Raw genomic sequence first — 27,115 nt, 5'->3', positions numbered from 1 at the left:
TTTGGGGGCCTCTGAGAATGGAACTCCTTCTTCCTTCCCTTCCTTTGTTTTCTTTTATTCAGCCTCCCTTCCCCACCTCTTTTTTCTGACTTGTTTTTTTATAATTTTGAATCCCAACCTAGTCCCTGGGTTTTTCTGGAATTCCCCAATCCTTAAGACCATTGAAACACTATCTTGAATAGACAGAGAATGTAGAGACCCAGTTTTGCGTCTGAATTGGGCTACTAACTAGCTTCAGGACCTTGGGTAAGCCACTGAACTTCACTAATCATTAACATTCCTATCTGTAACATGGGAAGGATAACTTCTCTTCCACTAGGACCTTATAAGAATTAACTGAAATGAGGTGCGGGAACGGTTACTTTGCCAACTGTAACATGCCTTACAAATCTTGTTTAGCAGAAACGATGGTGAGCTGGGGTATTTGCTTACGCTTCTTACCCGTGCATGGGTCACTGGAGGAGGAAGTTCTTCACTGAGGCCCTCTCCGACCACCTTTGCAAAATTTTAACTTTATGGGTAATTTTATTTATTTTTTTATTTTTGATGGTACTGGGGTTCCTGGAAGCCCTTCTACCTCTGCGCTACACTCCCAGACCTATTTTATATTTTTTAATTTAGAAACAGGGTCTCTTAAGCCAGCGTGGCTGGCTTCGAACCTGTGCGATCCTCCTGTCTCTGCCTTCCAAGCGCAGGGAGTACAAGCGTGCACCACCACGCCTGGCTAACTTTATGGGTAATTTTAGCTGCTGGATACAGCACCAGGGGACATCCTTCACATCACAGTCCCTGTGAAAATTACCCCAAGAGTTGGGCAGTGCATAGGCTGTGTAGCTGTAAGAAAGATATTTCCCCACAAGCACGTTGCTTCAAGGCAGTCTTTATCTGTGCTGGCCACTGAGTTTCCTTCTAGAGTGCTCTGAAAGGAGGATGGACCTCTGGGGCTTTGTAGTATTAATGTGCATCTCCCCAGTCCAGACAAACAGCTGAGGCCCATGTGGCTGGCCTTGGCGTGCGCTTGTGTGAGATATAAAAAGACTGGGCTGTTGTAGCCGAGGGCAGGTGAGGTTGGGAGAGAGGTACAGGCCAGCAAGTCTCCTTCCGCTGTGCTTGGCTCAGTGCAGACACTCTGGGTTGGTGAGGCACCTCAGCGTGCTAGGGGAGCAGGGGGCAGGGCCTTCTAACACCTCCTCCTGCTCCCATCTTAGGGCAGCTGGACAGATTCAAGAAACATGATGTCTGTTTTCTCACACTTCTTCTCCTACCCCCTCCTATTTAATCCTGAAGGTGGACATCTGGCCAGAAGTGGCCCCAATATCTCTGATGAAGACTGAATATATCCCTTTCCAGGATTCTCCCAGAGTTGAGGATTATCAGGGCCCCTTCCTAGGTTTGGTTCCAGAAAAGGACTGTATTAGCCAGCTTTCCATTACCATAATGAAGTACCTGAGACAATTAACTTATAAAGACAAAAGGTTTACTTTGACTCATTGCTTTGGAGATTCCAACACAAGATCAGGCAGAACTAGTGCTTAAGGCCTCTGGTCAGCAAGCCAGATAACAGTGGTGGGGAGAGTATGGCAAAGCAAGCTGCTCACCTCATGGCCAGGAGGCAAGCGAGGAAGAGGAAGAGACCAGAGTCCTACCATCTCTTCCTTTTCTTCTTTCTTTCTTTCTTTCTTTCTTTCTTTCTTTCTTTCTTTCTTTCTTTTCTTTTTGCGGTACTGGGGATGGAACCCAGGAGAATTCTACCTCTGAGCTACACCCCCAGTCCTATTTTTTAGTCTTTTTATTTTTTGAAATGGTCTCACTGAGTTGTGAAGGGCCTCCCTAAGTAGTCGAGTCTCCACCTCCCAATGCTGGGATTACAAGGCTCCACCATCCCTTTCAAGGGCATGCTCCCTGTGACCTAGGGACCTCCCACTGTGCCCTGTCTCCCAAAGGTCCCACCACCTCCTAATAGCGCCACCCTGGAGATCAAGCCTTGAACATATGAACTTTGGAGGGCATTCAAGATCCAAACTAGCCCCAGGCCCAGCCCTTTACCAAGCTCTGAGGTTCAAGCTATTGGCTTCCTATCTGCCCACAGCTGTAGCTTAGTGATAGGGAAAGCTACCGATCTCTTTCCTCTTCTGATTCTCCTTCTGTGTCACCGCCGTCGTCGTCGTCATCATCATCATCATTATCAACAGGCACTGTGTTAGTTGATTCTCCTCTGTCTCCTCCTTGGGGTCCCCCAATCAAAGTCACCGGCTTAGTGACATGCAGAGAGTGGATGTGGTCCAAATGTCTTTGGGACTATTGTGTCCAATTAGTGGCATATGAGTGGAGGGGGGGAGTGGGCTGTGTGTGCCCCTGGGACCCAGCACTCTCCCTGCTTGAGTGGTGGGTCTACACTTCTGGTTACAGTGGTAGATATTTCAGATAGAATTGGGTAGGACTGGAGTTATAGTGAGAGTGACATTCAATTTACTCCATTTAACAATGGAGTGGTGGTTAGGGTAAGATTACAAGTATAGCATTAGCATGTCGTTAGGGCTGCGGTTAGCGCTATGGTAAAGTAGAACTTAGGCCTGTGGGCTTTTTGAGGGTGGTGCAGTTGTAGTTTTAATGTACCGTCTGTGGAGCCTCGGGGAGGGAGCTGGCACTCCATGGGCTCCACCTAACTTGGCACTGGGGATGCTGTGGGGTTGAGGGTGCGGGTCACCCTTCAGGCAGACTTCACTTTGGTCTTATTCTGTTGCTCACCAGCCGCTGGATGTTAGGAGAGTTAGTTAATCTCCCTGAGTCTCAGTGCAGAGCGCTGCTGACCACACAGGTCTGCGGTCTGAATAATAAAAGAACGTGGATAAATGCTGAGTCACACAGTTCAGCACTCAGTACACCATAGGGCATAGCTTTTTCTGATCGGAGTTATCCAGCGTTCCGGCAGGGTCTCGGGGGACACTTGACAGGGATGATTTAGTAAAGGGTCCATCTACAAAGGCACGGGCTGGGTTAGCAGTGAACAGCAAAGGAAGGTGGTGTCCAGTGTGCCCTGAAGGGGCAAGAGACCAGCAGTCACTGGGCCCTAGAGTAGTAGCACAGCTGTAGGAGAGGGCCACCTCCTCTGCCTCTCTTCCTGCCCCCTGCCCTCTTGCTGGGGATCCCCACTGGTTGAACCAGGCTGGCAGGCATCTGCAGGGGCGAGATTTCCAGCCCGTTTACCATTCCCCACAATCCCCAGGTGAGGAGGCTGCTCCTGCCATCCTCACTCCACACGAGGAGGCTGAGGGTCGCCTGGGCTCACCTGCATCTCACTGAATGGGCTCTCCAGCAGGGGAGCTGGGCATGTGCAGGAATGGCTGGGTTGGTGAGCTCTGGACACCTGGGGCAGGTGGGGAATCTAGGGTCTTTTCAGAAAAATCCCAAAAGTGGTGAGAGCCTAGAGCAGCATCCCACAGCCCTGTACAGAAGCCTAGAGTACTTTCTGGCCTCAGTAAAACATTAACGTACAATTTCCAGCATCTACTTTAAAAAGTAGCAACAAGCCGGGCGTGGTAGGGCAAGCTTGTAATCCCAGCATTTGGGAGGCTGAGACAGAATGATCGCGGATAGAGGCCAGCCTCAGCTACTTAGTGAGGTCCTTTGCAACTCAGTGAGACCTTGTTTCAAAATAAAGAGTAAAAATTTAGGGCTAGGGTGTAGCTTGAAGGTAGAATGCCCCTGGGTTCTATCCCCAGTACTGAAAAATAAGGAGAGAAAGAAAGAAGGAAGGAAGGAAGGAAGAAAAAGTAGTAGCAATGAACAGTGTAAACTCCCAGCTGTATTCATTGCACCTAACCAACCTAAATCCTCTAGGATTTTGTTTGGAAGGAAAAGACACCACTGACGCCAGGGGGAATAGAAAGTCAGCCAAAGCTCTTTTTCAGATGTCCTGGGAAGCTCCGTCCCATCGGAGTGCTGTTTACAAAACTCTGGCCTCAGTGGATGTCACCCCTGGAGGGGGTGTGCGTGACACAGGGCCCCCGTGGAAAGCTGTGGGGAGAGCGAACCTTAAAAATCCTTAATGGAGGCTTCTTGGGCCCTGTGACTTCTCTTGAGCTTAAGGTTTTCAAATATATATCAGATTTCCCCCTTATCCGGGAGGTAGAGGAAGCTTCTGATTTATGGGCCCGACAGTTTTTCCAGTTACTGGATCTGTAAATTTGCCATCAGTTAATCCACTCACCACCATCAGAAAAGGCATGTGTACCTCCCAGGTGAAAATCGCTGCAGCAAAGCAAAGTGGTATTATGATAACACCAATAAGAAAAAGTACCCCAAACGCACATGCTTCTACTTGTGGAACTCACTGGATCGGTGGTGCACACATTTGCACACTCACGCATGTGCACACACACCCACTGCTGGAGAGGGGCAAAGGGGGAGATTCAAGTTTAGCAAGGTAATTTCCCAGATGTGGATTAGCAGGGAAAAATAGGCAAAGTGCAGTCATCCGACGGCCCCGTTGTAAAGCGCCTGCTTTTAGGACCCAGAGGGGTGTGCCTGTCTGTCCTTCCGTCTGCAGATGACATAGTGAACATTGCTAAATGATTTCCAATCATGAAATGTGAAAACACCCAGCTCCTTTGTTAGCCACATAGCTGTGGTTTTGTGTCCATGATTCATTGTGGAAGTGAGTAGCTGGGACAGGCATTCTGTGGGGCATTTTTTTTCCCTTCTTCTCATTTCTCCTAAAAAAATATTTGTGAAAGGTCTAAAATTCAAGGAAGTTGAATGTCTTTTGAAGAGAAAACTCCCCATTCCTTGCAAAACGAAGATTATACCTCAAACCCTCTGGAGCTACCACACTTCTACTCACACAGCGCCTTCCCCCCGGGGCCTCAGCCCCCGACTCCTGCCTCTCCTGTCTACCCAGGTGTGCCCGCGCAGGGCTGGCTTCATCACGGGCCTCCTTCGGGAGTCTGGTACTGCAGGCGAGGTGGTATCCTGAGGTGGTATCCTCCGGAGTCCCCGGCCAGGCCATGTCCTTCCAGGGTCACTTTCTTGAGGGAAAGACTGATTCTACCTTTCTTTCTTTCTCTCTCTCTCTCTTTCTTTCTTTCTTTCTCTCTTTCTTTCTTTCTTTCGTCGAAATCAGAGACCCTACTACACACAGGAGTGTGTAAGAGAGGCGCTCTGAAACCATTTATGTCTTACAGATGAGCCTGGATTTGAGTCTCAGCTCCACCACGTAACAGCTCTGTCCCCTAGACCAAGTGATTGATTTAGCCTCGGGAGCCTCTGTTTTCTCACCCAGGATGGGGAAGACCATCGCTGCCTTACAGAATGTCAGGTGTTACTAACATGTGTAAATGCACATGGCGGCTGTTAGGTCTTCTATGAATGGTGTCTGTTCTTATTTGTCCGTGACTCTGGAGTTACCCAAGCCTATTGCTTATGTCAGAGCAGAAACAGCAATCACTAGAAACTCTTGAGAGTTTGCCTAGAGACTTGGAGACATTTCTGGCCCTGGCAAGGCTTCTGTCATAGCCAAGAAAGACCATCAGGGTCAAGAAGTCATTCCCCAAGGCAAACAGAGCTCATCCTGGGGAGCCAGCCCTTAACAGCCTCTCTCTGCTTCAGTCTTCTCACCTCTAAAAGGAGGATGATGGTTCCTATAGCACAGGGTTGTTATACTCAATCAGGTAACAAATAAGGTAAAAGGCATAGCAGAAACGAAAAATACAATGCTTTAGCAGGTGTCTGGCGCAGTAGTTAGGAGGTCTGGGCTGCTACGCTTCTGAATGAACACTCCTCAGCTGGGCCTGGTGGCGCATGCCTATGATCCCAGTCCTTGGGAGGCTGAGACAGGAGGATGACAAATTCCAAAGGATCTGGGAATGTAGCACAGAGGTAGAACACCCCGGGTTCAATCTGCAGTACAAAAAACCTCTCAGATTGGAGCTTGAGTTTCCATAGAAATCTTTGGCTCTGAGGAGTGTATCCTTGACCTTGGCCCCCAGCTGCTCTGTCTACCATGGGCTTGTCCAGGCAGCCCCGGGAGTGGGGGAAACTCACCTGAAGTCACAGGCTGGCCTTACTGAACAAGCCGGCATGCCGAGGCGCCACTTAATTGAATGCTGGGGACAGGCCGGCACAGGGGTTGAGAGCACTCGTCGTGACTCGTGCCTAAGGCCAGGCCTGCTAAGCTCGCCCTGTGTGTACACAGGTGGGGGCGGTGCGTGATGGAGAGGTCCCGAGGGCCATGCTGGCAACTCAAGGGCTCAGGCGTGGACACCTCACAGCCAGGCTGCTGGTGGTGTCACGCCACCTCCGTTTTCTCTTCTTCCTCCAATAATCTTCTGGAGCATTTGCTGGGTGTCTCATACTCTGGGTTGCAGCGAGGGGAAGACTGTGCTTGGCTTTAGAACCGGGGGTGCTAGCATTTGTGAAACATCTGAGCCAGGCCAGCTCCTTCTCTTCTCCATGCAGATGTCTCCTAGGTCATGCTGGGACACTGAGACCCACCTCTCAGGTTGTTTGGGGAACCTCTATGGGCTCATGTGTGTTTGCCGCTCAGCCTGTGTTCCGTAAGTGTGGCAGTCACAGGGGCATGCATTTCAAAACCCCCAGTGGATTCCTAAAACTGTCCGAACCCTGTAATTTAATGCATTTTCCTGTCCTCACTAAACATTTTTCACTCACTGTGACTGTAGTTTTTCAGTTTGAGGTATGACAGAAAAACTATCACCAATTTCTTTTACCTTCTTTACAATTTCTTGGATAGCAGATTCATTGATTTTAGCAAACTCAGCAAAGATTTTTTTTTTTTTTTTTTTTACTTTCCTCATTAAATTCAAAACTTTTGCCTTTTTAGTCAAGGGAAGCACTTTCTAGGGTTTATCTTAATTGCCAGTATCACTACTCTTGCATTTGAGGGCCAGTGTTAAGTAATAAAAGGGTTACTTTAACATAGCCTCTCTGATACTATGACAGTCAGTCTGAAAACCAAGTGGCTCCCTGGAGGGTAGCATATACAGTGCAGACACGCTGGACAGAAGGATCTTGAGACACAGCCTAGAGAAGACAGAGTGGATGGTGAGAGGTTTCCACTCCTCTGAATGGTACACAATTTAAAACTTATGAATTCTTTATTTCTAGAATTTTCCATTTAAAATTGTTGGACTGAAGTAATTGAAACTACAGAAAACAAAACTGCAAATTATGGGGGACTACTGTATTTGATCAAGATGGGTTCTGTAGGGAGTACTGTGACTCCCAGAGATTCCAGCCACCTCCATGACTTGGGACAGCAATTCCCTTTTTTTTTTTTTTGTGGCCCTGAGGATGTAACCCAGGGGCATTCAACCTCTGAGTCCCCAGCCCCGTATTTTTTACTCTTTATTTTGAAGCAGGGTCTCACTAAGTTGTGGAGGGCCTAAGTAACTGAGGCTGGCCTCAAACCATGATCCTCCTGTTTTGGCCTCTCAAGTACTGGGATTACAAGTGTGTGCTACCATGCCCGGGTTGGGACAGCAGATTCCTGAAGGAGGAGACACTGTTAGGTTATGGTCTGAGCTCAGCCCAGCTGGCTTCCAGTCCTTGGATTTGAGAGCAATACATCCCCCACACATACAACTTCAGCACAAGCAGATGTCCTGTTCATAATAATGAAGAATAAAAAAATAGGCTGGGGGCTCAGAGGTTAAATGTCCCTGGGTTACATCTCAGTGCTGCAAAAAAAAAAAAAAAAAAAAAAAAGGAAAGAAAGAAAGAAAGAAAGAAAAAAGAAAAAAAGGATAAATCTCTGAGTCAGGTAACAAGCAAAGATTTTGTTCAGGCTCAGCTTGCCTTCTCTTTCTCCTTCCTGTCCTCCCTCTTGCCCACTTCCTTCCTTCCTTCCTTCCTTCCTTCCTTCCTTCCTTCCTTCCTTCCTTCCTTCCTACACATAGAGTACTAGATGACCTGGACTCATACCTTGCCTCTAAGAGCTCAAATCCAGTGATTTGGCTTGCACAGAGGCTAAAGCATACTCAGCCCATAAGAAGGCTTTTGTGCGTGCCCTAGGAGATGGGAGCATCCCTAGGGAGCTGCGGGGTCAGGGAACATCCCTGGTCAGGGAGGGCAACTCCAGGGAAGAGCTTTCTGTGACTGTCTTCTTAGGGGGCAAGTTTTAACCTTGCTAGTTTTTGGTAAAAACACCTTCTCCGAGACTTCCTTTTTATACAGGAAGTCTATGGGATAATGCCTAAGCCCTTGGCTTTACAGCCAAAGAATAGCTCTCAAGCAGTGATATGGCGTAGAGGTTTATAGCCCAGGCTCTGGAACCAGAATTTCTGCAGGACACCTGTGCTTGATTCCTCACTCTGGTAGTCATTGGCTCTATGACTTTAGGCATACCTAGGTTCTGCGTGCCATGTCTATAAAATGGGTATAATAATACTGCCCACTTTCTCATTCTAATGATGGTTAAATGTGTGAATACATGTTAAGTGCCCATCACAGAGTCTGGCACACCATGTGGCTATTTGCCTTTGTGATATTCATCCTTGGCTCCTCTTGTTTTCCCTTTGACCAGACAGGCCTTGTTACCCCCTGGACATTATCGCCAGCACATTCCTGAGTTTGTCCCTTTGTGCTCCTGGTTCTCTCTGCCTCCCTGCCCATTCTTCCAGCTCACATCTCACAACTCTGGAAAGCCTTCTCTAGCCTTTCAGCTCCAGGCATCACCTGCTTAGGTGGCCTGGAGCATGGGCCACACAGCTCACCTGGCTGCGAGGCCTCTGACCTCTGCAGGAGCTTCTCCTCTCTTGGATTGTTAAGAAACACTCCGGGCAGGGCTTTGTCCCCAGACACTACATGTGCGTGCATGCTGCCCCCTATCCCAAAGGTGCAGGGGATGAATGGGGCTAAAATCTGTCCTGTGTTCAGATCACCCTGCCCTGGCACTATGCTGCAGTCAGCCTGCAGGAAGTGGGGCAGCTGTGTCACCTGCAATCCAGGGAGGCCTTTTGCCCAATCTGTACAGGGATATCAGATGTGCTAGGTCTCCCTCTGCCTTCTGCTTCACCATCTGGATTGTAAGCTCAAGGAGCAAGATGCCCTTCCTGTAGCGCCTGATGGGACCGTGCACCTTTCAAAGGCCTCCTACATGTACACAGGCAGTGGTTGAATGATTAATTCACACAGCCAAGATTCCCCAAAGGCTTCAGGAGTCTGCCCAGTGCTGTGAGTCCAGGGAGGATAGGAAGAAGGTAAGACCCAGCCCCTTCTCCTCTGGGGTTTGTGCCCTTAGCCTGGGTCCTGGGTGGTCCTGCTAGACCCAGAGGGAGGCCGAGGGCTCTTCTCCCTGGTGAAGGAACCTTCTTCTTGTCTAGGAACTGGACATTTGGGACTGCTAGGTAGCACGTGAAGGGCAGCCTGGGCTCTGGGCAGCCCCTCAGGCAACCCCATCTCAAGCTGAGCCCAGTGCAGGGCAGCCTGTGTAGCCTGTTTCCCACTTTCCCACCTGGCCAGGAGTGTGCAGAGGGTTGGGCAGGCTGCTCAGTGAAGTCTTCATAGTCCCCAGAGGCGAGTGGAGGGTGGAGGGAGGGATGAGGCTCTCAGGAGGCCTCAGGAGTCGCTGCACCCTTTGGAAACCGAGGCACTACCCACTGCAAGGGCTGCTCTTGAGGCTGCAGTGAGGCCTCAGGCAGGGGCTGGATGTCCCTCTCGCCCACATTGCCCAGGACACACAGGCCTGAAGCCTCCCTCTGCCACCTGCTTGCCTGCCTGGAAACAGAGCTGCTGTGCTCTCCCCCGAGCTTGGAAGCAAAGCAGGGTGTATGTGGTTCTGGGCAGAGGAGACCCACGCTTGGTTCCGAACACCCCTGTGCCCCCATCCCAGCAGGGGCATCCTCCGGGGTCTATGTGCCAGAGATCCAGTCTCCTCAGACCTGGGTGTGGCCCTGAAAAGAACTAGAGCCGGAACTTTAGAGCAGGGGGCGTGGCTCACAGGCAGCCGCCATGTTGGGTGAATGGGCCTGGCAGGCTGCAGCAGGAGTGATCTTGAGATAGCCCAGGACACCTGGGGAGGCCTGGCTCTCAGCCTGTGGGGATGTGTAGCAGAGAGTGAGGGTTCCAGTGTAGACAGTGCTCCAGCGGCATGCCAGGAAGCAGGTGCGCGCTGGCCTCCACCCAGGCTTGGCCCCATGGAGCACGCTGCCCCCAAGGGTCTCTCTGCCTTTGGTGCTGGGGGCTGTGGCAGCATCAGCGCCGCCTGTCCTTGGCTTGGGCACGAGACCCACCTGGCTGGCCGGGAGGAAAGAAGGGACAAAGCTCCTCCAGGGCTCCCCAGACCTTGCTGGCCCCTAGATCCACCAGGAAGACCAGGACACGCTGACTGCAGTGAGCTGGGGCTGCGGTCACAAGAAGGAGCAGCCGCCACCTCTGTGGTCTGAATACAGTCTAGAAACAGCCCCTCGCCCTTCCCCGTCTGTGGCTGTTGCCTCCAGGCTCTTCCATGACCTCTTCCTTATTTGCCCAGCTCCTCCACCTTGCTTCATTCTCTCTTTACACAGTTCTCCATATTTAGGTGTCAGAACACCTGGAAGTCATATCATGAACCATCAATACAGTTAATTCCATGATTAGAATTAGCTGGAAACAGTTTTATTAGCAGAAACTCTGACGATCGTCTGTGTGTATATATATACATATAAAAACCCTTCCCACCCCAGCTATAGACATGCACACGTGCCCCGGGACTAGAGCAAAATGTTGAGTGACGTAGGATGGATGGGCTGTTGCCACAGTTTTCCGTTAATATTAGTTTATTGCTTGTTCATTTGTTTAATCATGCACTGGCAGACAAGTGGTAGCAGGCGCCAAAGGTTGGAGAAGGATTTATGGGAACAGAACTTAAAACTGAGACCATGCTTTGCATTAAAGATTTTCCCCTCTAAATCAGGAGGTGTTAGCAGAGTTAACGCCTCAGCACAGCAGGGGCCCTCTGCACGCTCTCCTGGAGCACCTCTTCACTTGGGCCTGCCCCCCTCCACTTGTCTACGGCTCCTGGACACACCCTGAGTTCTGCCTCCTAGCTGTTTCTGTCTTAAAATCCATCTTTAGGTTTGGTAAGCTGAGACAGGAGGATTGTGGTTTGCAGGCAGCCTCACCTACTTAGTGAGGCCCTTTGCAACTCAGCGAGACCCTGTTTCAAAATAAAGAATGAAAAACAGGGATGGGGGTGTAGCTTGGGGCAGGTGAGGGATGAGGGAGAGGCCTGGTGAGAAGGGCATCAAGAATTGTGTACATGTATTTGTCTGTCACTCTATACCTAATGATCTAAAATTACAAAGCACATTATTAACACACATAAAAAACACACTGAGCTCATCATCAGCTTCTTGGATGTCTCAGGTTGAAGGTCTGGGCTCCTGGAATACCTTCCCTCAAAACACACACACACACACACACACACACACACACACACACACACACGTGCCATCACTGGGAATTTTCTCTTTCTAACCTCAAATATCCCTTGAATCCATGCCTTCTTCTTGGTCCCATCTGTGGTCACTGCTAGCCCAGATTGCAGCAGCCAAAGCCTTGCAGCTGGCCTTCAGGCCTCCCTTCCCTGGTCTAGTCTTTCTCCAGAATTATTATGATGCAGGGATGCCCATTCCATCCTGTCCTAGACCTGCTGGAAGACCACGCGTGCCATAGGGCAAATGTTGGCCCGAGCCCCTCCCGTTGCTGGAGCCTTTGTCCGCCTCCTCTGGAGCTGAGAGGGGAAAAGGGTCCTTGCCATCCTTGAGTCTCAGTGCCCGGCATGTGACGCGCACTCAGAAGTGCTTGTGTGAGTGAGACTGGGCTGTTTCTGGTACCATGTCATTTAGTGCTCCCAAATCTCTGGGACTCTTCCTTAACCAGTCAATACAACCCAGGCAGCTTCCCTAGTATTTCAGGCCCCCTCCCGAATATGGGTCCAAGCTTATTTTTCTTTAACTTCCAAAGCCTAAATGTTCTCATCTGTAAAATAGTATTAAAGTACCAAATGGTGACTGCATTCAGGATGAAGTTAACCCAGTTTAGTAACTTGGCTTCTACAGTTAGGAGTTCTGTACCCTTCTTCTGCAAAGCGTAGAACCTCTGTCCATTCAGTTTTCTCAACCATAAAACGGGGATAGTGAATATATAACTCCTAGGCTGTGGAGAGGCCTGTGTGAGGGAGTGCACGTGACATGCGTTATTGGCAGAGCCAAGCAGAGAATAAGTGTTCATTAAATTATAGCACCAGTTGCTTTCCCCCCACACTTCCCACTCCCTGCTCCCCCAAGTGAGTAACTGCCGTTACTAATTGTTCAGCGAATCCTTCCAAAGGATATGCAAATAAAAACAACATGTATCCTTGTTTTCTGTATTTTTACACAAAAGTTTACATGCCCTACACCAGGAGTCAGCAGACTTCTTCCATAAAAGGCCAGATAGTAAATATTTTAGGCTTCCTATGACATATGGCTTCTGCAACTACTCAACTGAACGGCTGGAGAGCAAAAGCAGCGCTAGACAATGAGTATGGCTGTGTTCCAAGTAAGCATTATTTATGGAAACTTTAATTTGAATTTTATATCATTTTCTCATGCAAAGAAATATAATTCTAATGACTTTGTTTTCCCCCAATTTGAAAATTTAAGAACCATTGTTGGGTCACAGGCTCTATAAAAACAGTGGGTGGGATTTGGGCTGTCATTTTTTCAAATTTCAATATGTATCTTGGAGAACATTTTTTACTTAGGTGAAGGAGCTGCTTCTATTTCTAGGGCGCATGACTCCAATCCTGGACAGAACCTAGTTTGTTTGTTTGTTTGTTTTTCTTGCAGTGCAGGGAATTGAACATAGAACCTCGTTCATACTAGGCAAGCATTCTACCACTGAGTTACACCCCCAGCCCTTTTCATTTTTTATTTTGGGACAAGGTCTCATTAAATTGCCAAGGCTGGCTTTGAACTTTTTTTTTTTTTTTTTTTTTTTTGGTGGTACTGGGGGTGGAACCAAGAGGCTTTCTACCTCTGGCTATACTCCCAATCCTATTTTCTATTTTATTTGGAAACAGGGTCTCACTAAGTTGCTGAGAGCCTCACTAAGTAGCTGAGGCTGGCTTCGAACATGCGCGATCCTCCTGTCTCAGCCTCCCAAGCGCGGGGATTACAAGCGTGCGCCACCACGCCCAGCTTGGCTTTGAACTTTTGATCCTCCTGCCTCAGCCTCCTGAGTAGGTGAGATTATAGATATAAACAACCAGGCCTGGCTTCAGATCCTAGTGGTTTTGTTGTTGCTGTTATTGTTGTTTTTGGTTTATCTTTTGTGGTACTAGGGATTGAACCCAGGGACATTCTACCCCTGAGCTACACCTCCAACCCTAGTTTGTATTGTTTACTTTGAAACAGGATCTCACTAAGTAGCTGAGGCTGTGAACTCACAATCTTCCTATCTCAGCCTCCCAAGCACTGGGATTACAAGCATGTATACCCAGCTCTGATTCTAGTTTTTGTTTTGCTTTGTTTTTTTTTTTCAGTACCAGGAATTCAACAACCACAACCATTTTAGTTTTAATTTTTTAAATTTTGAAACAGGGTCTCAGTAAGTTGCTGAAGCTGGTCTTGAACCTACAATCCATCTGTCACAGCCTTCCAAATACTGGGATTACAGATGTGTGCGACCACACCCCAGATTCTAGGCTTTGTTGTTGTTGTTGCTGTTCTGGAGATTAAATCCAAGGGCATTCTACCTCTGAGCTATACCCTAGCCCTATATTATTATTATTATTATTATTATTATTATTATTATTATTATTAATAGTAGTAGTACTGGGGATGGAACCCAGGGGCCTGCTACCTCTGAGCTACACTCCAGCCCTATTTTTTATTCTTTATTTTGAAATAGGATCTCACTGAGTTGCAAAGGGCCTCACTAGGTAGATGAGGCTATTCACAATCCCAGATCCTCCTTTCTCAGCCTCCCGAATGCGGGGATTACAAGTGTGCACCACCACGCCTGTCTCTATTTTATTATTTTTATTATGAAATAGGGTCTCACTGAATTGCTAAGGGCCTTGCTAAATTGCTGAGGTTAGCTTTGAACCTGTGATCCTCCTGTCTCAGTCTCTCAAGTATTGAGATTACAGGCCCATGTCACCATGCCTGGTTCAGATCCTAGTTTTTTAACCAGTCTACTGAAGGACATTTCAGTTGTTTCTAGTGTGTATAAAATATTTTGCTATTACAAAATAGCGCTGCTGTAAATAATCTTGTTGATGTATCATTTGGGGCAGTTACTGGTCAGGTTTCTCAGAGGTGGGATTCAGGTGTGTGAGATTTATGCCCAGTGCTAAGAGAGAGGGAAAAGCATAATGGGAAAGAGCCACACAGGGATGGAGTCCCCAGAAAATCTAACCTGACTGAGGATGGAGTCTGCTCCCACCTTGAGACAAGGGGCTGGGGCTTTGGGGCTTCCATGCGGGCAGTCATTGGTTGTGCAGTCATGGTGGTGGGAGGACCTTTGAGGTGGTTCCCATTGTCAAGACACAGTGAGACTCAGAAGTCATAGGTATAGCTGCACGCGGTAGCCTATGCCTGTAATCCTAGTACTTGGGAGGCTGAGACAGGAAGACTGCAGGTTCAAAACCAGCCTTGACAACTTAGTGAGACTCAGCAAACTAGTGAGAACATGTTTCAAAACAATCAGAAAAATTTAAAAGGTCTGGGGGTATAGCTCAGAAGTAGAATGCCTCTGGGTTCAAACCCCAATACACACACACACACACACACACACACACACACACACACACCACACACGTCACAGGTGTAAACCTCTGGCCACTGCCCTTGCAGCTTCTGGAGGTGTACCAGCTGCGAAGGGGTACGAGCAGGGTGCAGCGGCGCCGACCACAGGAGGCTTATCTGTATGATCATCTCAGAGGGGAACTGCAAGGTCAAAGCACACACGTGTTGTGCTGTGAGTAGACACTGACAAATTGCTCCCCAGAAGAGCGGTATCAATTTACACTCCTGCCAGGGACTTGTGAGAGCGCCTGCTTCTGCACAGTCTCACCAAATGAATGTGTTATTAAACTTTAGGAGTTTTGCTAGTCTGATGGATTAAAGCATGCTATCTCAAAGTCGTTTTCACTTGCACATCTCTTATAGGGAGAAAGGTGGAGCATATTGCTTTGCCTAAAAAAAAATTTTGTTTTTTTTTTTGTGAGCTGTTCATATGGTTTGCTGATTTATTTTAGGGCCATTGATCTCTGTCCTTTCTGTGTCTAGGAACTCTGTAGATATCATGGAGATTAATCTTTTGTCTATAATATGATTGCACATAATTTTCCCTTTGGTCATTTGTCCTTTTACTTTAAGGTGGTTTTGGCCAAGCAGAGATTTTCAATGATAGAGTTGTTTAATCAAGTAAATGCTATGTTATGTAAAACACTTAGCACGATGCTGTAACCTGGTAGACACTGAATGGCTATTATTTCCTTTCCCTCTCCTGGCCTCCATTCTATGCTTTATTTAAATTTTCTAGGAATAGCGCACTTACCTGGCATATGTGAGGCCCTGAGTTCCATCCCCAGCACCACAACACACACACACACACACACACACACACACACACACACACACCACCACCACCACCACCACCACCACCACCAACAACAACAACAACTTGTGCTTTTTGTTTTTTCTTCAACATGGCCTGTCTTCCTGCCTCCATGCACTTCCCGCATTAGTTTTCTAGCCTGGAAGGCCTTCCTCCCCCTCACCTTGGGCTCCGGAAGCCATCGCCTAAGCACCAGCTCCAAGGTCGCTTTCTAGAATCCTTCAACTAGACCCGCTCTTTCTTGCACCTGAAACCCCGTGCCTCTGTCCACATCGCAGCCCGCCGCAGGCCTTACTGTTTACATGCATTTATTGTATTTTTCTGAGCTTCCGTTGCCTTATCTATAAAATGGAGTGTCAAGAAAGAACAGAAATTTATTTGGATTATAGAATAAATACATTTATTCTAAAAATATAGAAATATATAAAGTTTCAACATACATAGGTGCTATCATGCCCCAGAAGCAGTCCCTGCTTACAGATCCTTCCAGAACTTTCTTATGCCTGGGTAAACATCTATGGCAGCAGGAAGACATTTTTCTTAAAACATAAAACTGGAAGCATACTACCCATTCATTCTGCGACTTTTCTCATTCACTAAAGTAACATGAATAAAATGACATAGTTAAAGAATCTGGTTCAGCCGGCAAGGCGACCTGTACCTGTAGTCCTAGCTGCACGGAGGCTGAGGCAGGAGGCTCGGGAATTTGAGGCCAGCCTGGGTAACTACCTTAAACAAAGTAAAAGGATAAATGATACAGTGTGAAAAGAGATACAATCACATCATAGATAAAAGATGAATCTCCATGAAATCAACAGAGTTCCTAGGAATATAACAACAGCCCTAAAAGAAAACTCGGCAAATGATAGTGAGACCTCATCTTAAAAAACAAAATAAAAAACACCTGATCACTACTCCATATCTTGTAATAATATTTAAAATTTTTCTCTTAGCAGCAAAGGCCTTTTTTTTTGGGGGGGGGGGTACTGGGGATTGAACCCAGAAGCATTCTACCTCCAAACTATACCCCCAGCCTGATTTTATTTCTTATTTGGAAACAGGGCCTCACTAGGTTGCTGAGAGCCTTGCTAAGTTGCTGAGGCTGGCTCTGAACTTGCAATTCTCCTGTCTCAGCCTCCCAAGTCCTGGGACTATAAGTGTCCACTATCCCCGGCACAAAGGCGCTTTTCAAACAAATGGTATTTAGAAGCCCAAATGATTTACCTCTTTATAAATTAGAGCTGCTGGGAGGGGTGAACACAGACAGGGCCAGGGTTGGGGAGCCCTCACCTAGTGTCTCCACGTTACCACTTGAAAACTTTAGTGCGTGGGGCAGACTGTGAGCACACCTGCAGGTTTAACTGAGTGGCATCGTTATGGGAATACACTGTCCAGGTTTTATTCACCTGGGTCCAAAGAGTCCGGGAGGCTGGGATGGGGACTTGTGTCTTCCTAAGTTGGCTGAAAGAGTCCTGGTGTCTTCAGCGTAACGTTGAAATTGAGTCGGGGTCACAAAGGAGGCCAAAACCAGCCAAGTTTTTGTGTGAGACCGGGCTTCTTTAATTAATTGGCACCTTTGGGTGAGCTCTACTGATCATGGGGGAAAGGGGTCAGTGGGTCAGCAGAGTCGAGCCATAGACAGCAAGTGCCGGGGTCTCGGGGTGGGGCTAGCAAGGTGGGAGAATGCTGGTCCTCTCGCAACATCTGGAGTCTGCCCCATCTCTGCTTCTGGCTTCCAGGGTTCTGCATCCTCTCTCAGCTGAGGCGTCCTATAATGAAGGAGGGAAGGGACCTCACCTATCACTCAGTTGGGAGCAGACCTTGGTGGATCCAGGGCTCCCCTTGGCTTGGTGTTGGTCTGTGATGGACTTATGGTCCACAAGAGATAAAACAAAGATAATAGGGTGGGATTCTCATAAAGTTAAGCTTATTCAAATACTTCTTTTTGCATCGAAATGGTCTTTATTTTGCGCATTGGTGGTGGTAATGATTGTGTTTGTCTGCATGTTTTAATGTCTTGCTACCTAAATAAAAAGTTGGCAACTACGTGTTGGTCTCCTAAATTTGTTTTGAAGTTTCACTGATCCATGAAATCCTACAGACTGTTTTGGGCCATTCTGGCAGCTTCGCCAGGACTTCCCTGGAACAGCCCCAGAGGGATAGCAAGTTCCATCTGTGTGCAGGGGAAGTTTGGGAACCGCTGTCCTTGGATGAAGTTGCAGTGGCTCTTCTAAGGCTGGAAATTGATGGAGCCCTTCCCCAAGGGCATTTGTCCAGGAAAGTCACCTTTTCATTGAGGCTCTGCTTACCTGCTGCCCTTGGGGGGGGGGCACTGCTTCTTTGGACCACCCTTGACCAAACATGGCACCAGACCCTTCTCTTGATGTTCTCCAACCTGAGGCTAGATGAGACATGCAACCAGGACTTAGCTGAAGTCTTTTGATTCACTTAAAAGAAATGAGTACAAAACAACACTAGTCTAGACAATTGGGCTTGCAAACTCCACAGCTCGGGGTCCACCCCAGCCCAGCAGCCTGTACCCTTCTAAGCGGTGATCCCAGTAGCAGCCCCAGCACTGCCCTCTCTCCCTGCCCACCTCTGAGGACGGGGCTTGGGTGGTTGAGGGGTCTAGCAGTTTCTCATACTGGGAGGACTGGGGCTTCTTCCTACTTTTTTATTTTTGTGGGTCTGGGGGTGGAACCCAGGGGCATTCTACCTCTGAGCTACACCCCGTGCCCTATTTTTTATTCCTTATTTTGAAGCCGGGTCTCACTGAGTTGCAGAGGGCCTCACTAAGTAGCTGGGGCTGGCCGAGAACCACAATCCTCCGGTCTCAGCCTCCCCAATGCTGGGATCACAGCGTGCGCCACCACGCCCGGCTCTTCCTCCTCCTTTGTATGTGAGTCTTTTAAGTTGCTGTCATTCATCTCTAACCCCTCATCACTGTAGTTAATGGCAACGAATTGGGCCCAGAGGACTCTGGTTGTTAAAAATTAGTTAATACCAGATTAGGCTTTGGCCCTTCATGTATAAGGATGCTTTAACATTTTTTTTTAAATCTTTTTAATTCTCTTTAGCTAAGGGGGGATTTTAAGTGACTCAATTCCATTTTCTTATCTGGCTTGGCAAAAGATAGTCTAAACTTTAGCTACTCCCCCCCCCCCTTTTCTTCTTGTCCGTTGTTCAAGCAATTTTAAAATTCTGGCACACTTTCAACTTGTTACCGTTTACTTGTATCTGCAAAATAGTCATATGTTCTCTGGTACTCTTAGTACTCTGAACAGCCCATTGAATCCCTTTGCTGATGAGGGATCTGGGGCTCAGGGGAGCTACGTGACACCCTGAAGGCCACGCTTCTAGGAAGAGGCAGAACTGACATTCATCCGGCCTAAATCCTGTCCTCTCTCCTCTGCACAGCTGGGTCCTGTCTACAACTAGCAACAGCGTGGTCTGATTATTTGGTTTTCTTCTTTGCAAAGATAACCAACCAGCCCTTAAGGGGTGTAAACTCAATGCACATTCATTGAGGTCCAATTAGAGAAACTAGTGAGAGTAACAAAACAGAACAATGGCAACAAGTCAATGAAAAAGAGCTTGTAGAGTTTCCCTTTTGACCAGACTGGAGAGCTCTTTGTCATTCAAGGGTCGAGTTCAGGAAGTGGCAGGTGTTCTGGGAAGAGGAACAGGAACTACTTATTCTTTCATTTCTTTGGGTGAAAGAGGGTGCTTTGTGGTGCAGGCACTCACTGGAGCCAGGCACAGGCCAGGTGCCCAGGGGGAAGCCCCCCCCCCCCCAAAGACACACGCGCTCACCCTCCTCTCTCTCCCGCACTCTCTTGGAAGCCAGGGAGGGATTTTACTTTCTCTGCAGCTGCTTGTATTGAATTCTTCTGGAGATGAGGGGAAGATGGCTGAGCTTTGGGCTCCCAATTCTGGGCCAGAAGTTCCTAGGACTTCTGCAGTGGCTAACAGGACCTCTCTCCTATTCTATCCCCCAAACTTGGGAAGCAGGGTGAGGATTTGCTGCTGATAGTTGTGGAAGGAAAAGCAACATCGAAGCTCACAGGAGCCAGGTCCTGGGCCATGGGGAACAGGAAGGGCTGGAAAGGCTGGGATAGGTACTGAGGTTGTTGGGCAGATGGGGGTAGGCACTGACATCCCTCCTGGTTTGGCTTCTACCAAGAAAGGACAAGAAGGAGCTTGCTCGTGGCCTGTGCACCTGGGGCGAACAGCATTTGTGTAGGAGTGGGAAAGGAGAGGGTCCCAGACCTTATCCTCTTGGACAGGGAATCCAGAGGGGAGCCTGAAGATAGGGCCTCCTAGGCTTGAAGCTCCCTGAGTCTGAGCAGAGGCTCCCAGGCGGAGCTTCCACTGTGGTGTGGGCTGGTTTGTCTGGTGGCAAAGAACACAGGCTTTGGAATCTGGCTGCCCTGGTTGGAATCTGGTGCCCAGATATATCTGTCCTATAACTTTGGGCAAGTTCTTTATCCTTCTCAGCAGCTTTGATACCACCCCCTCCCCATTTTTTGCGTGGTCATACCCACAAACAGTCCAGACGCTGTTGTATATACAGTGGCCCATACATACTGCGACAGTGATGGCGTTTTACAATAGTGTAGGCCTTAGAGAACGGCCCTGCCCAGTGCCAGACACACCAAGGACCTGTTCAAATGTACCTGACAACTCAAATAGCAAAGGTGTTGAAGGACATGAGCAGGAAGTTTCCACAAGTGGTAAATAGATTCAGGAACAAAACATCAGCCTCAGAAGTCATTTGAAAAGGGAGATGAAAGCAATACTGAAGTGCCATTTTATGCTTATTCACTTAACAAAGTACAAAAGATTAATCTGCTATGCAATGAGGTTGTCCTCTATGTGGTACATTGATATGTTTGACGTGACCCTTTCAGAAAGTATACCAGTATATATTGGAGCCATAAATGTTCATATCCTACGATTAGTTATTGTAACATCAGGATTAAATTAGTCTTAAAGTAATAACCTTCTTCATAATATTTATTATAAAATTTTAAAACAGAAAATAATAGAATAGTCTAATAAATCCACCTATAAATGAAAATGTTTATTATTTTAAAATTTTGGAGCTACAGAATGAAATAAAATGGCACAATGAATTCCCCTAATGCAGTATTTTAACCAAAAAAAATCACATGTCTAAGAATGTCCACAATTAAAAATTTTTAAAAATCTAAATATATATCAGAAGAATATCCAAGTACCTTTTGTTTCTGCTGCAGTTTAGCTATCAGGGGGCAGTGAAAATGGTAAATATAAAAATGTGGATTCATATAAAACACAATCTAATCCTAAGTGAAAAAGTTAGAGGTGATGGTGATAGTGTGAAGCAAAGGCCAGAATTGAACGGGCAGTGTGTTTGCTGTGTTGAGGTGGGGGTGATGAATTCATGGTTTTTCCCCCCTTCAATGTAGTTGTTTTATTAGTTCTATAATAAAAAATAAATGAGAGGGAGATTCTAGGCTTTGCCCTTGAATCAATCTGTGAATGTGTATTTGTTAGACAACTAGCCAATAGGTAGTTCATATTCCCAAGTGCTGGTAGGGAGAAGCACGGGTGGTGTTACACACCTGTAATCCTTGTACTTGAGAGACTGAGACAGCAGGATGGTAGGTTCAAAGCCAGCCTCAGCAATTCTTTAAGACCTTATTTTAAAATAAAAATTAAAAAGGGCTGGGGCGTGTAGCGTTAAGGTAGTATGCCCCTGGGTTCAATCCCCAGTATCCCCCCAGGTGGCAGAGGTGGGCCACAGGACTATATCAGGGCAGGGGCCTCTCCATTCACGGGCTCTCAAAGACTCTCAGAATGTGCCAGCTACACAGGATCAATCCAGTGCCTTTAGTTTACAGTCAAGAGTCCTAAGGCTCAGAGAGGCTGAGTGGCCTACTCAGAATAATCCAGCAAAAGCTTGGTTATTCTACATTGGGAAAGATACTCCCCCAGCCTTAACTCAGTCCTCCTGTCTCAGGACACCTCCATGTCCAAGGGTTGGACACACAGGGGGGGAGAAGGCAGCCAGACCAGAGCATTCTTCCAGGGCTGCGGCAAGGAAGGAGGCATCCAGACAAGGCAGGGTACAGGGATGCTACTCTTGGGCTGCAGAGCCCCATGGCCCGGTTGTCTATCTCCACAGGACCCTGAGTGGGCTCAGCCAGGTCCGCCCCTCCCAGCAGCATGCGGGGCTGTCCCGGACCGTCCGGCGTTACCCAGCCGCCGCTGCCAGGGGCCAGCTGACTTCCAATGCTCTGTCCCTGGGACTGGGACTTGAACAAAGGGATGGCCCACAGCAAGCAGCGCCTCTGGACCGCCTCTCCTCTCCTTGGGGTAAGGCTGCAGAGCATCTAGCTCGCCCAGGCTTCTTCACTCGCCTCTGCTTCCTCCTCCACTCTCCTGGAGGAGCTGAGCTGTCACCGTGGCCCTATTCTTTCAGCCAATCAACAAACAGTATTGGAGCCCTTGCCTTGTGCCAGACTCGCTGATCTGGACTTGGCTCTCGTTGAGGGCTCGTGAAGGCCCTAGGACCGTGGCTACTGTCTGCCGGCCCATCCCCTTCTTGCGTCACGAATCCTCCCACGCTTCCTCCTTGATATCTTGCTGAAAACTTCAGTGGCTTCCCAGCCACATGCCAAATAAAGTGCCTGATCCTTGTTCCAGTAATCAGGCCCTCAAAGCCAACTCTTGTCATTCCATGGGCTGTAACAAAAGCCTTCCTGGCCAGGCTGAGCACTCTTCCATTCCCTGACCAGGGTTCAAAGCCTAGCTGCGGCCCTTGCTGGTTCTGTGGTGTGGGGCAACCGGAATGTCTCTGAGCCACAATGTAACTATAAAATGGAAATATCAGGTTGAACTATGAAAATTGTAGCTACTCAGCCAACATAACTCAGGAAAATGGCATTTTCTAATGGCTCGACCTAAAGTAACGCCCATCCAGAGGGTCGAGAGTCGATGTGTGCAGGTGAGCTCTGTGGCCGGCTTCTCAGAGGTGCTATTCCAGTCTGCTGCAGACCTGGAATCCAGCACATGCCTGGGGTGGCTGTGCCCCTGGTCCTCTGGGCCTTTCTAACCAGGCTAGAGGTCACAGCTGTGCCTCTCAGCCCTGCCCCCGGACCCAAGCCCTCTCTCTGCAGGGCAGAACCTCACAGAGAAAATCAAGAAGATCAAGATCGTCTTCACACCCACCATCTGCAAGCAGACCTGTGCCCGTGGGCGCTGTGCCAACAGCTGTGAGCGGGGCGACACCACCACCCTCTACAGCCAGAGCGGCCATGGGCACGACCCCAAGTCCGGCTTCCGCATCTGTGAGTCCTTCTGCCCCTGATGGTTCCTGGCTGGCCTGGGGGCTAAGGGGGACAGGCCTGCCTGCCTGCCTTCTTCTGTAGGAAGGAAGCCCACTGCTCTTGTACTATGGCTCCATCAGTTGTTCCAAATTGCAAGGAGAGCCGAGTCTCCATCCAGCCCTGTTATAGCCTGGCTCTGCGACTCCAGGCAAGCCACCTAACCTCTCTGAGTCCAAGTTACCTCCACAGAGAAGGGAGGGGGTTTATTGTAACACCACAGCCCTGTGTCCAGAGTTATTGTGGGAGACGTGAAAGGGCTTTTTAGGAAGATCAGGGCTGGGTATTTTCAGCTGCTCTTCACTCCAGGGACTCATGGAAAATTCCTGCACTTCAGGGGTGCCGGGCTTCCCCAACCACCCAGACGTGGTGTCCTGCTTCTTGCTCCTCCCGTCACCCGCCAGGCACACGGCAGGTGCTGCTGTGCTCCCCCACCCTCGGTCACCTTGAGGGTTGATGTTGCAGATTTCTGCCAGATCCCCTGCCTGAATGGAGGACGTTGCATTGGCCGGGACGAATGCTGGTGTCCAGCCAACTCCACTGGGAAGTTCTGCCACCTGCCTGCCCCACAGCAGGACCGGGAGCCTCCAGAGAGGGGCTCCCGTCACCGAGCCCTGCTGGAAGCCCCCCTGAAACAGTCCACCTTCACCCTGCCGCTCTCCAACCAGCTCGGTGAGTGTGTGCCTGTGCCGGGGCTGGGCCCCAGGAGCTCCCGGAGCCAAACCTCCCTCCACCTGCAGGGCTCCCTCTGTGCCCTGCACTTCTCTCTCCTCCCTTTCCATCTGTTCTGGCCAGTGGAGGGGCAGGGTCCTGCCCTCAGGAATCCCAGGGCCTGGGCAACCAAGGGAGGATGGATGGGAAGCAGACTTTCAACACACAGCATTGCATTCTCCCTGCCTTCTTTAGTAGGTACCAAACTAAGGATAAAACCAGCTAACCAAACAAAGCAGAGTTCTGTGGGAGTCGGGCTGGAAGAGCAGCCAAGCCGGGCGCTCTGGGAAGGCTGTGTGGAGGGATGACCTTTGGTTGGCGTTAACAATGGTCCTGGTGTGAGCAAAGGCACGATGGTGGGACCAGGCAGGGGCCCCCGGCCGGAGCTCAGGGCTGCACAGTGCAGGGAATGCGAGATCAGAGAGTTCGGTGCTTCATACTGAGGGTCCTTTGGGGAAGGAGTTTGCACTCCATCCTGTCCCCGGGGCAGTGGGCACTCTTCAGAGGGTGGGAAAGTATGGGTGGGCTCTGTTTCCCAACTCTGAACCCGGTCCTGTCCCAGCCTCCGTGAACCCCTCGCTGGTGAAGGTGCACATCCATCACCCGCCCGAGGCCTCGGTGCAGATCCACCAGGTGGCGCGGGTGCGGGGCGAGGCGGACCGGGTCCCAGAGGAGAACAGCGTGGAGGTCAGAGCCCCAGTCCGGCTCCCCGCCCGCCCCGGCCACAGCCACTGGGACAGCAACAGCATCCCTGCTCAGTCTGGAGAGAGCCCTCGGCCGCCTCCCCGAGTGGTGCTCAGGCATCAGGGACCACTGGGCCGGTGCTTCCTGAGCACTGTGAACGGACAGGTGAGAGCACAGCTCCCACTCAGCCCGAGGCTTCAGAACAGCCGCCGCCCTCCCCTCTGCCTTTCTCGCCCTCTCTCTCCTCATTCTTGTAGAATGTCTGCAGAGTCTCCCATTTGCCAGATGGGAAAACCTAGGGCACAGAATTGTCTGAGTATGGAGAGGACAGGCCTCCTACTTGGGCTACACTTGGTTCCTGTCAGTCCCTGGCATGCAGTAAAGGACCAAGAAGGCCCACTGCCGGGCAGCTGTCACCAGGGTTCCTGAGGGAAGGTAGCCTAGAGTTTGGTCCCATAAAATCCAGGGCTTTCCAAGAGCTAAGCCCACAGGGACCTTCAGCACATAGACAGTAGGTTCTGGTGAGGAGTTTGGTTTCTGGTCTCAACAGGGCTCATAAAGATGTAAAATTAGCAAATGCTGGTTATACCCCAGAGCCCTGGTTGTACAATGATTGGAGATGCTCCATTGTCCCCTGGAGACATTCTCAGCTTGTGATGGGAGATCAGGTGAGCTTTTCAGAAGCCAGCCACCCAAGAATAGGGGCCAGGCCAGACCCAGGATGGTGTTTCTCACAGCTTAGTGTTTGTGAGGTTAAGGGTCCTGAGGAGGTGGAGAGCCAGGGACAAGAGCCTGAGCTCACATCCCCCGTGACTTCCCTGAGCCTGGCACTGCTCACTGGGAGGCCCTTGCTGTGGGTGACCCCAGAGTTCTCTAGGGGATGATGGAGGAAAACCCATCTTTGGGTACCCTCTGCCTATGGGCTGGGTCATAGAAGGTGGTAATTTGCTGACCTGTGCAGGAGATCTTATGCCTAGACTGTGCCCCACCAACACAGGCTTGGGTCTGGTGGAGTGGACCACTGCTTTCGATGCTTCCTTTAGGCCCCGGGGCTGAGCCTCTTTCCCCTGCCTGGGTGGGCGTATCCTCTGGCAGAATGTGGGGTGAGTTCTGTGTCCTGGACTTTCCTGGGACATCCCTGTGCAGAGCAGGGAAGGGAGGTGGGGGGTGGGTCTCAGGTGTCCATGGCCTCTTTTCCAGTGTGCCAACCCCCTGCTGGAGCTGACTAGCCAAGAGGACTGCTGTGGCAGTGTGGGAGCCTTCTGGGGGGTGACCTCGTGTGTCCCGTGCCCACCCAGACCAGGTGAGTGCTGGTGCCAAGGTTGAGGGTTATGGGGATGCTCTCCAGGGCCTGGCGTGTGCTGCAGGGCACACCTTTGCCCTTCTCCCTGGGGTTCAGAGGCCCAGGGTTGGAGCAGGCAGGTAAACCTGCAGGCTTTCCAAATCTGCCTTGAGCTCAGCCTCCCTGCCTGGGGAACCTGGCCCACTGCTCTGTCTGCCTGTGAGGGGCTCCTGCTTCTTGCTGTAGAGTTATGGGGTCCCATCTGGTGCTGGGAACCCCCTCCCTTCAGCCTCCCACATACACCCCTGCCCAGGCACCAGAGGTCCAGAGGTCTTGATTTGATAACTCAGTGTTTCTTTCATTCTCTCCATGGAGGGGCCCCCAGGCCTCCTCTTCACCTGTTCACCTCCTGTTTCTGCCTCCCCGTCTTTAAAAAAGGTCTGAGCCAGACAGGTGTGGTGGTCCACGCTTGTAATCCCAGCACTTGGGAGGCTGAGACAGGAAGATCACACAGGTTCGAAGCCAGCCTCAGCTACTTAGTGAGGCTCTCAGCAACTTAGTGAGACCCTGTTTCCAAATAAAGTATAAAATAGGTCTGGGAGGATAGCCTGGAGGTAGAAAAGCCCCTGGGTTCCACCCCCAGTAACCCCCCCCCCACACACACACACAATCTGTTTCAGAATTCCTTAGCCCTAATTGGGTATGGTGGCACACACTTGTGATCCCAGTACTTGGGAGGCTGAGACAGGAGGATTGCCAGCTTGAGACCAGTCTCAGAAATGTAGTGAGACTCTTAGCAACCTAGTGAGACCCTGTCCCAAAATGAAAAATATAAATGGCTGGGGAGTGTAGTTTAGAGGTACAATGCTCCTGGGTTCAGTAGAATGCCCCTGGGTTCTGTCTCTAATACCACAACAAAAAAGGAGAAAGAAAGAGAGAGGGAGAGAGAGCAAGAGAGGGAGAGAGAGAGAGAAAGAGAAAGAAAGAGAGAGAGAGAGAGAGAGAGAGAGAGAAAGAAGAAGAAGAAGAAGAAGAGGAGGAGGAGGAGGAGAAAAGAAAAGAAAAGAGAGGAGAGGAGAGAAAAGAGAAAAGAGAGAGAAAAGCAAGAATTTCTCAACCTTGGAGTGTGAGAATCCCGGTCCCCTGCCCTCTGTTGGATGGTGAGAAAACCCAACCAGCATTCATTCATTCAGTTATTCATTCTTTTAACAAATACTCCTGTCTGCCTTGTGTGTGCCAAGCACTGAGGATCCAGGAGTGAGCACATGCCTGTTGGAGACGCTCATGGGTCTTGGGGTGACATCTGGGAGGGATGACAGGTGCCTGGGCCTGGTGCGGCCTGCTCAGCCGGCAGCCCCTCTAGGCCTCGCTCCTGGGCCTGGCGTGCATCCTCTTGCCTGTCAGCAGTCAGCTCGGTGAGTTGGTTTTGTGGGGGGCCTGGAACGGAGCCCAAAAGTGGGAG

At 49.6% G+C, this 27,115-nt stretch overlaps 1 protein-coding gene across 1 annotated transcript in view; it reads left to right on the top strand.

The window, feature by feature from the left end:
• LTBP2 (latent transforming growth factor beta binding protein 2) overlaps nucleotides 1-27,115 on the top strand; it is a gene marked incomplete at both ends in the record, with an annotated part of 149,205 nt that overhangs the window by 76,674 nt on the left and 45,416 nt on the right. Inside the window, 5 exon segments of the mRNA XM_080707178.1 lie at nucleotides 21,776-21,966; nucleotides 22,770-22,940; nucleotides 23,442-23,648; nucleotides 24,250-24,536; nucleotides 25,572-25,674. Coding sequence (XP_080563304.1) covers nucleotides 21,776-21,966; nucleotides 22,770-22,940; nucleotides 23,442-23,648; nucleotides 24,250-24,536; nucleotides 25,572-25,674 — 959 coding nt within the window.

Source organism: Muscardinus avellanarius (assembly GCF_963383645.1).
Source record: "Muscardinus avellanarius genome assembly, chromosome: 12".
Lineage (NCBI taxonomy): Eukaryota > Metazoa > Chordata > Mammalia > Rodentia > Gliridae > Muscardinus > Muscardinus avellanarius.
The sequence above is the reverse complement of the archived record's forward strand: the minus strand, read 5'-3'. Positions and strand labels throughout refer to the sequence as shown.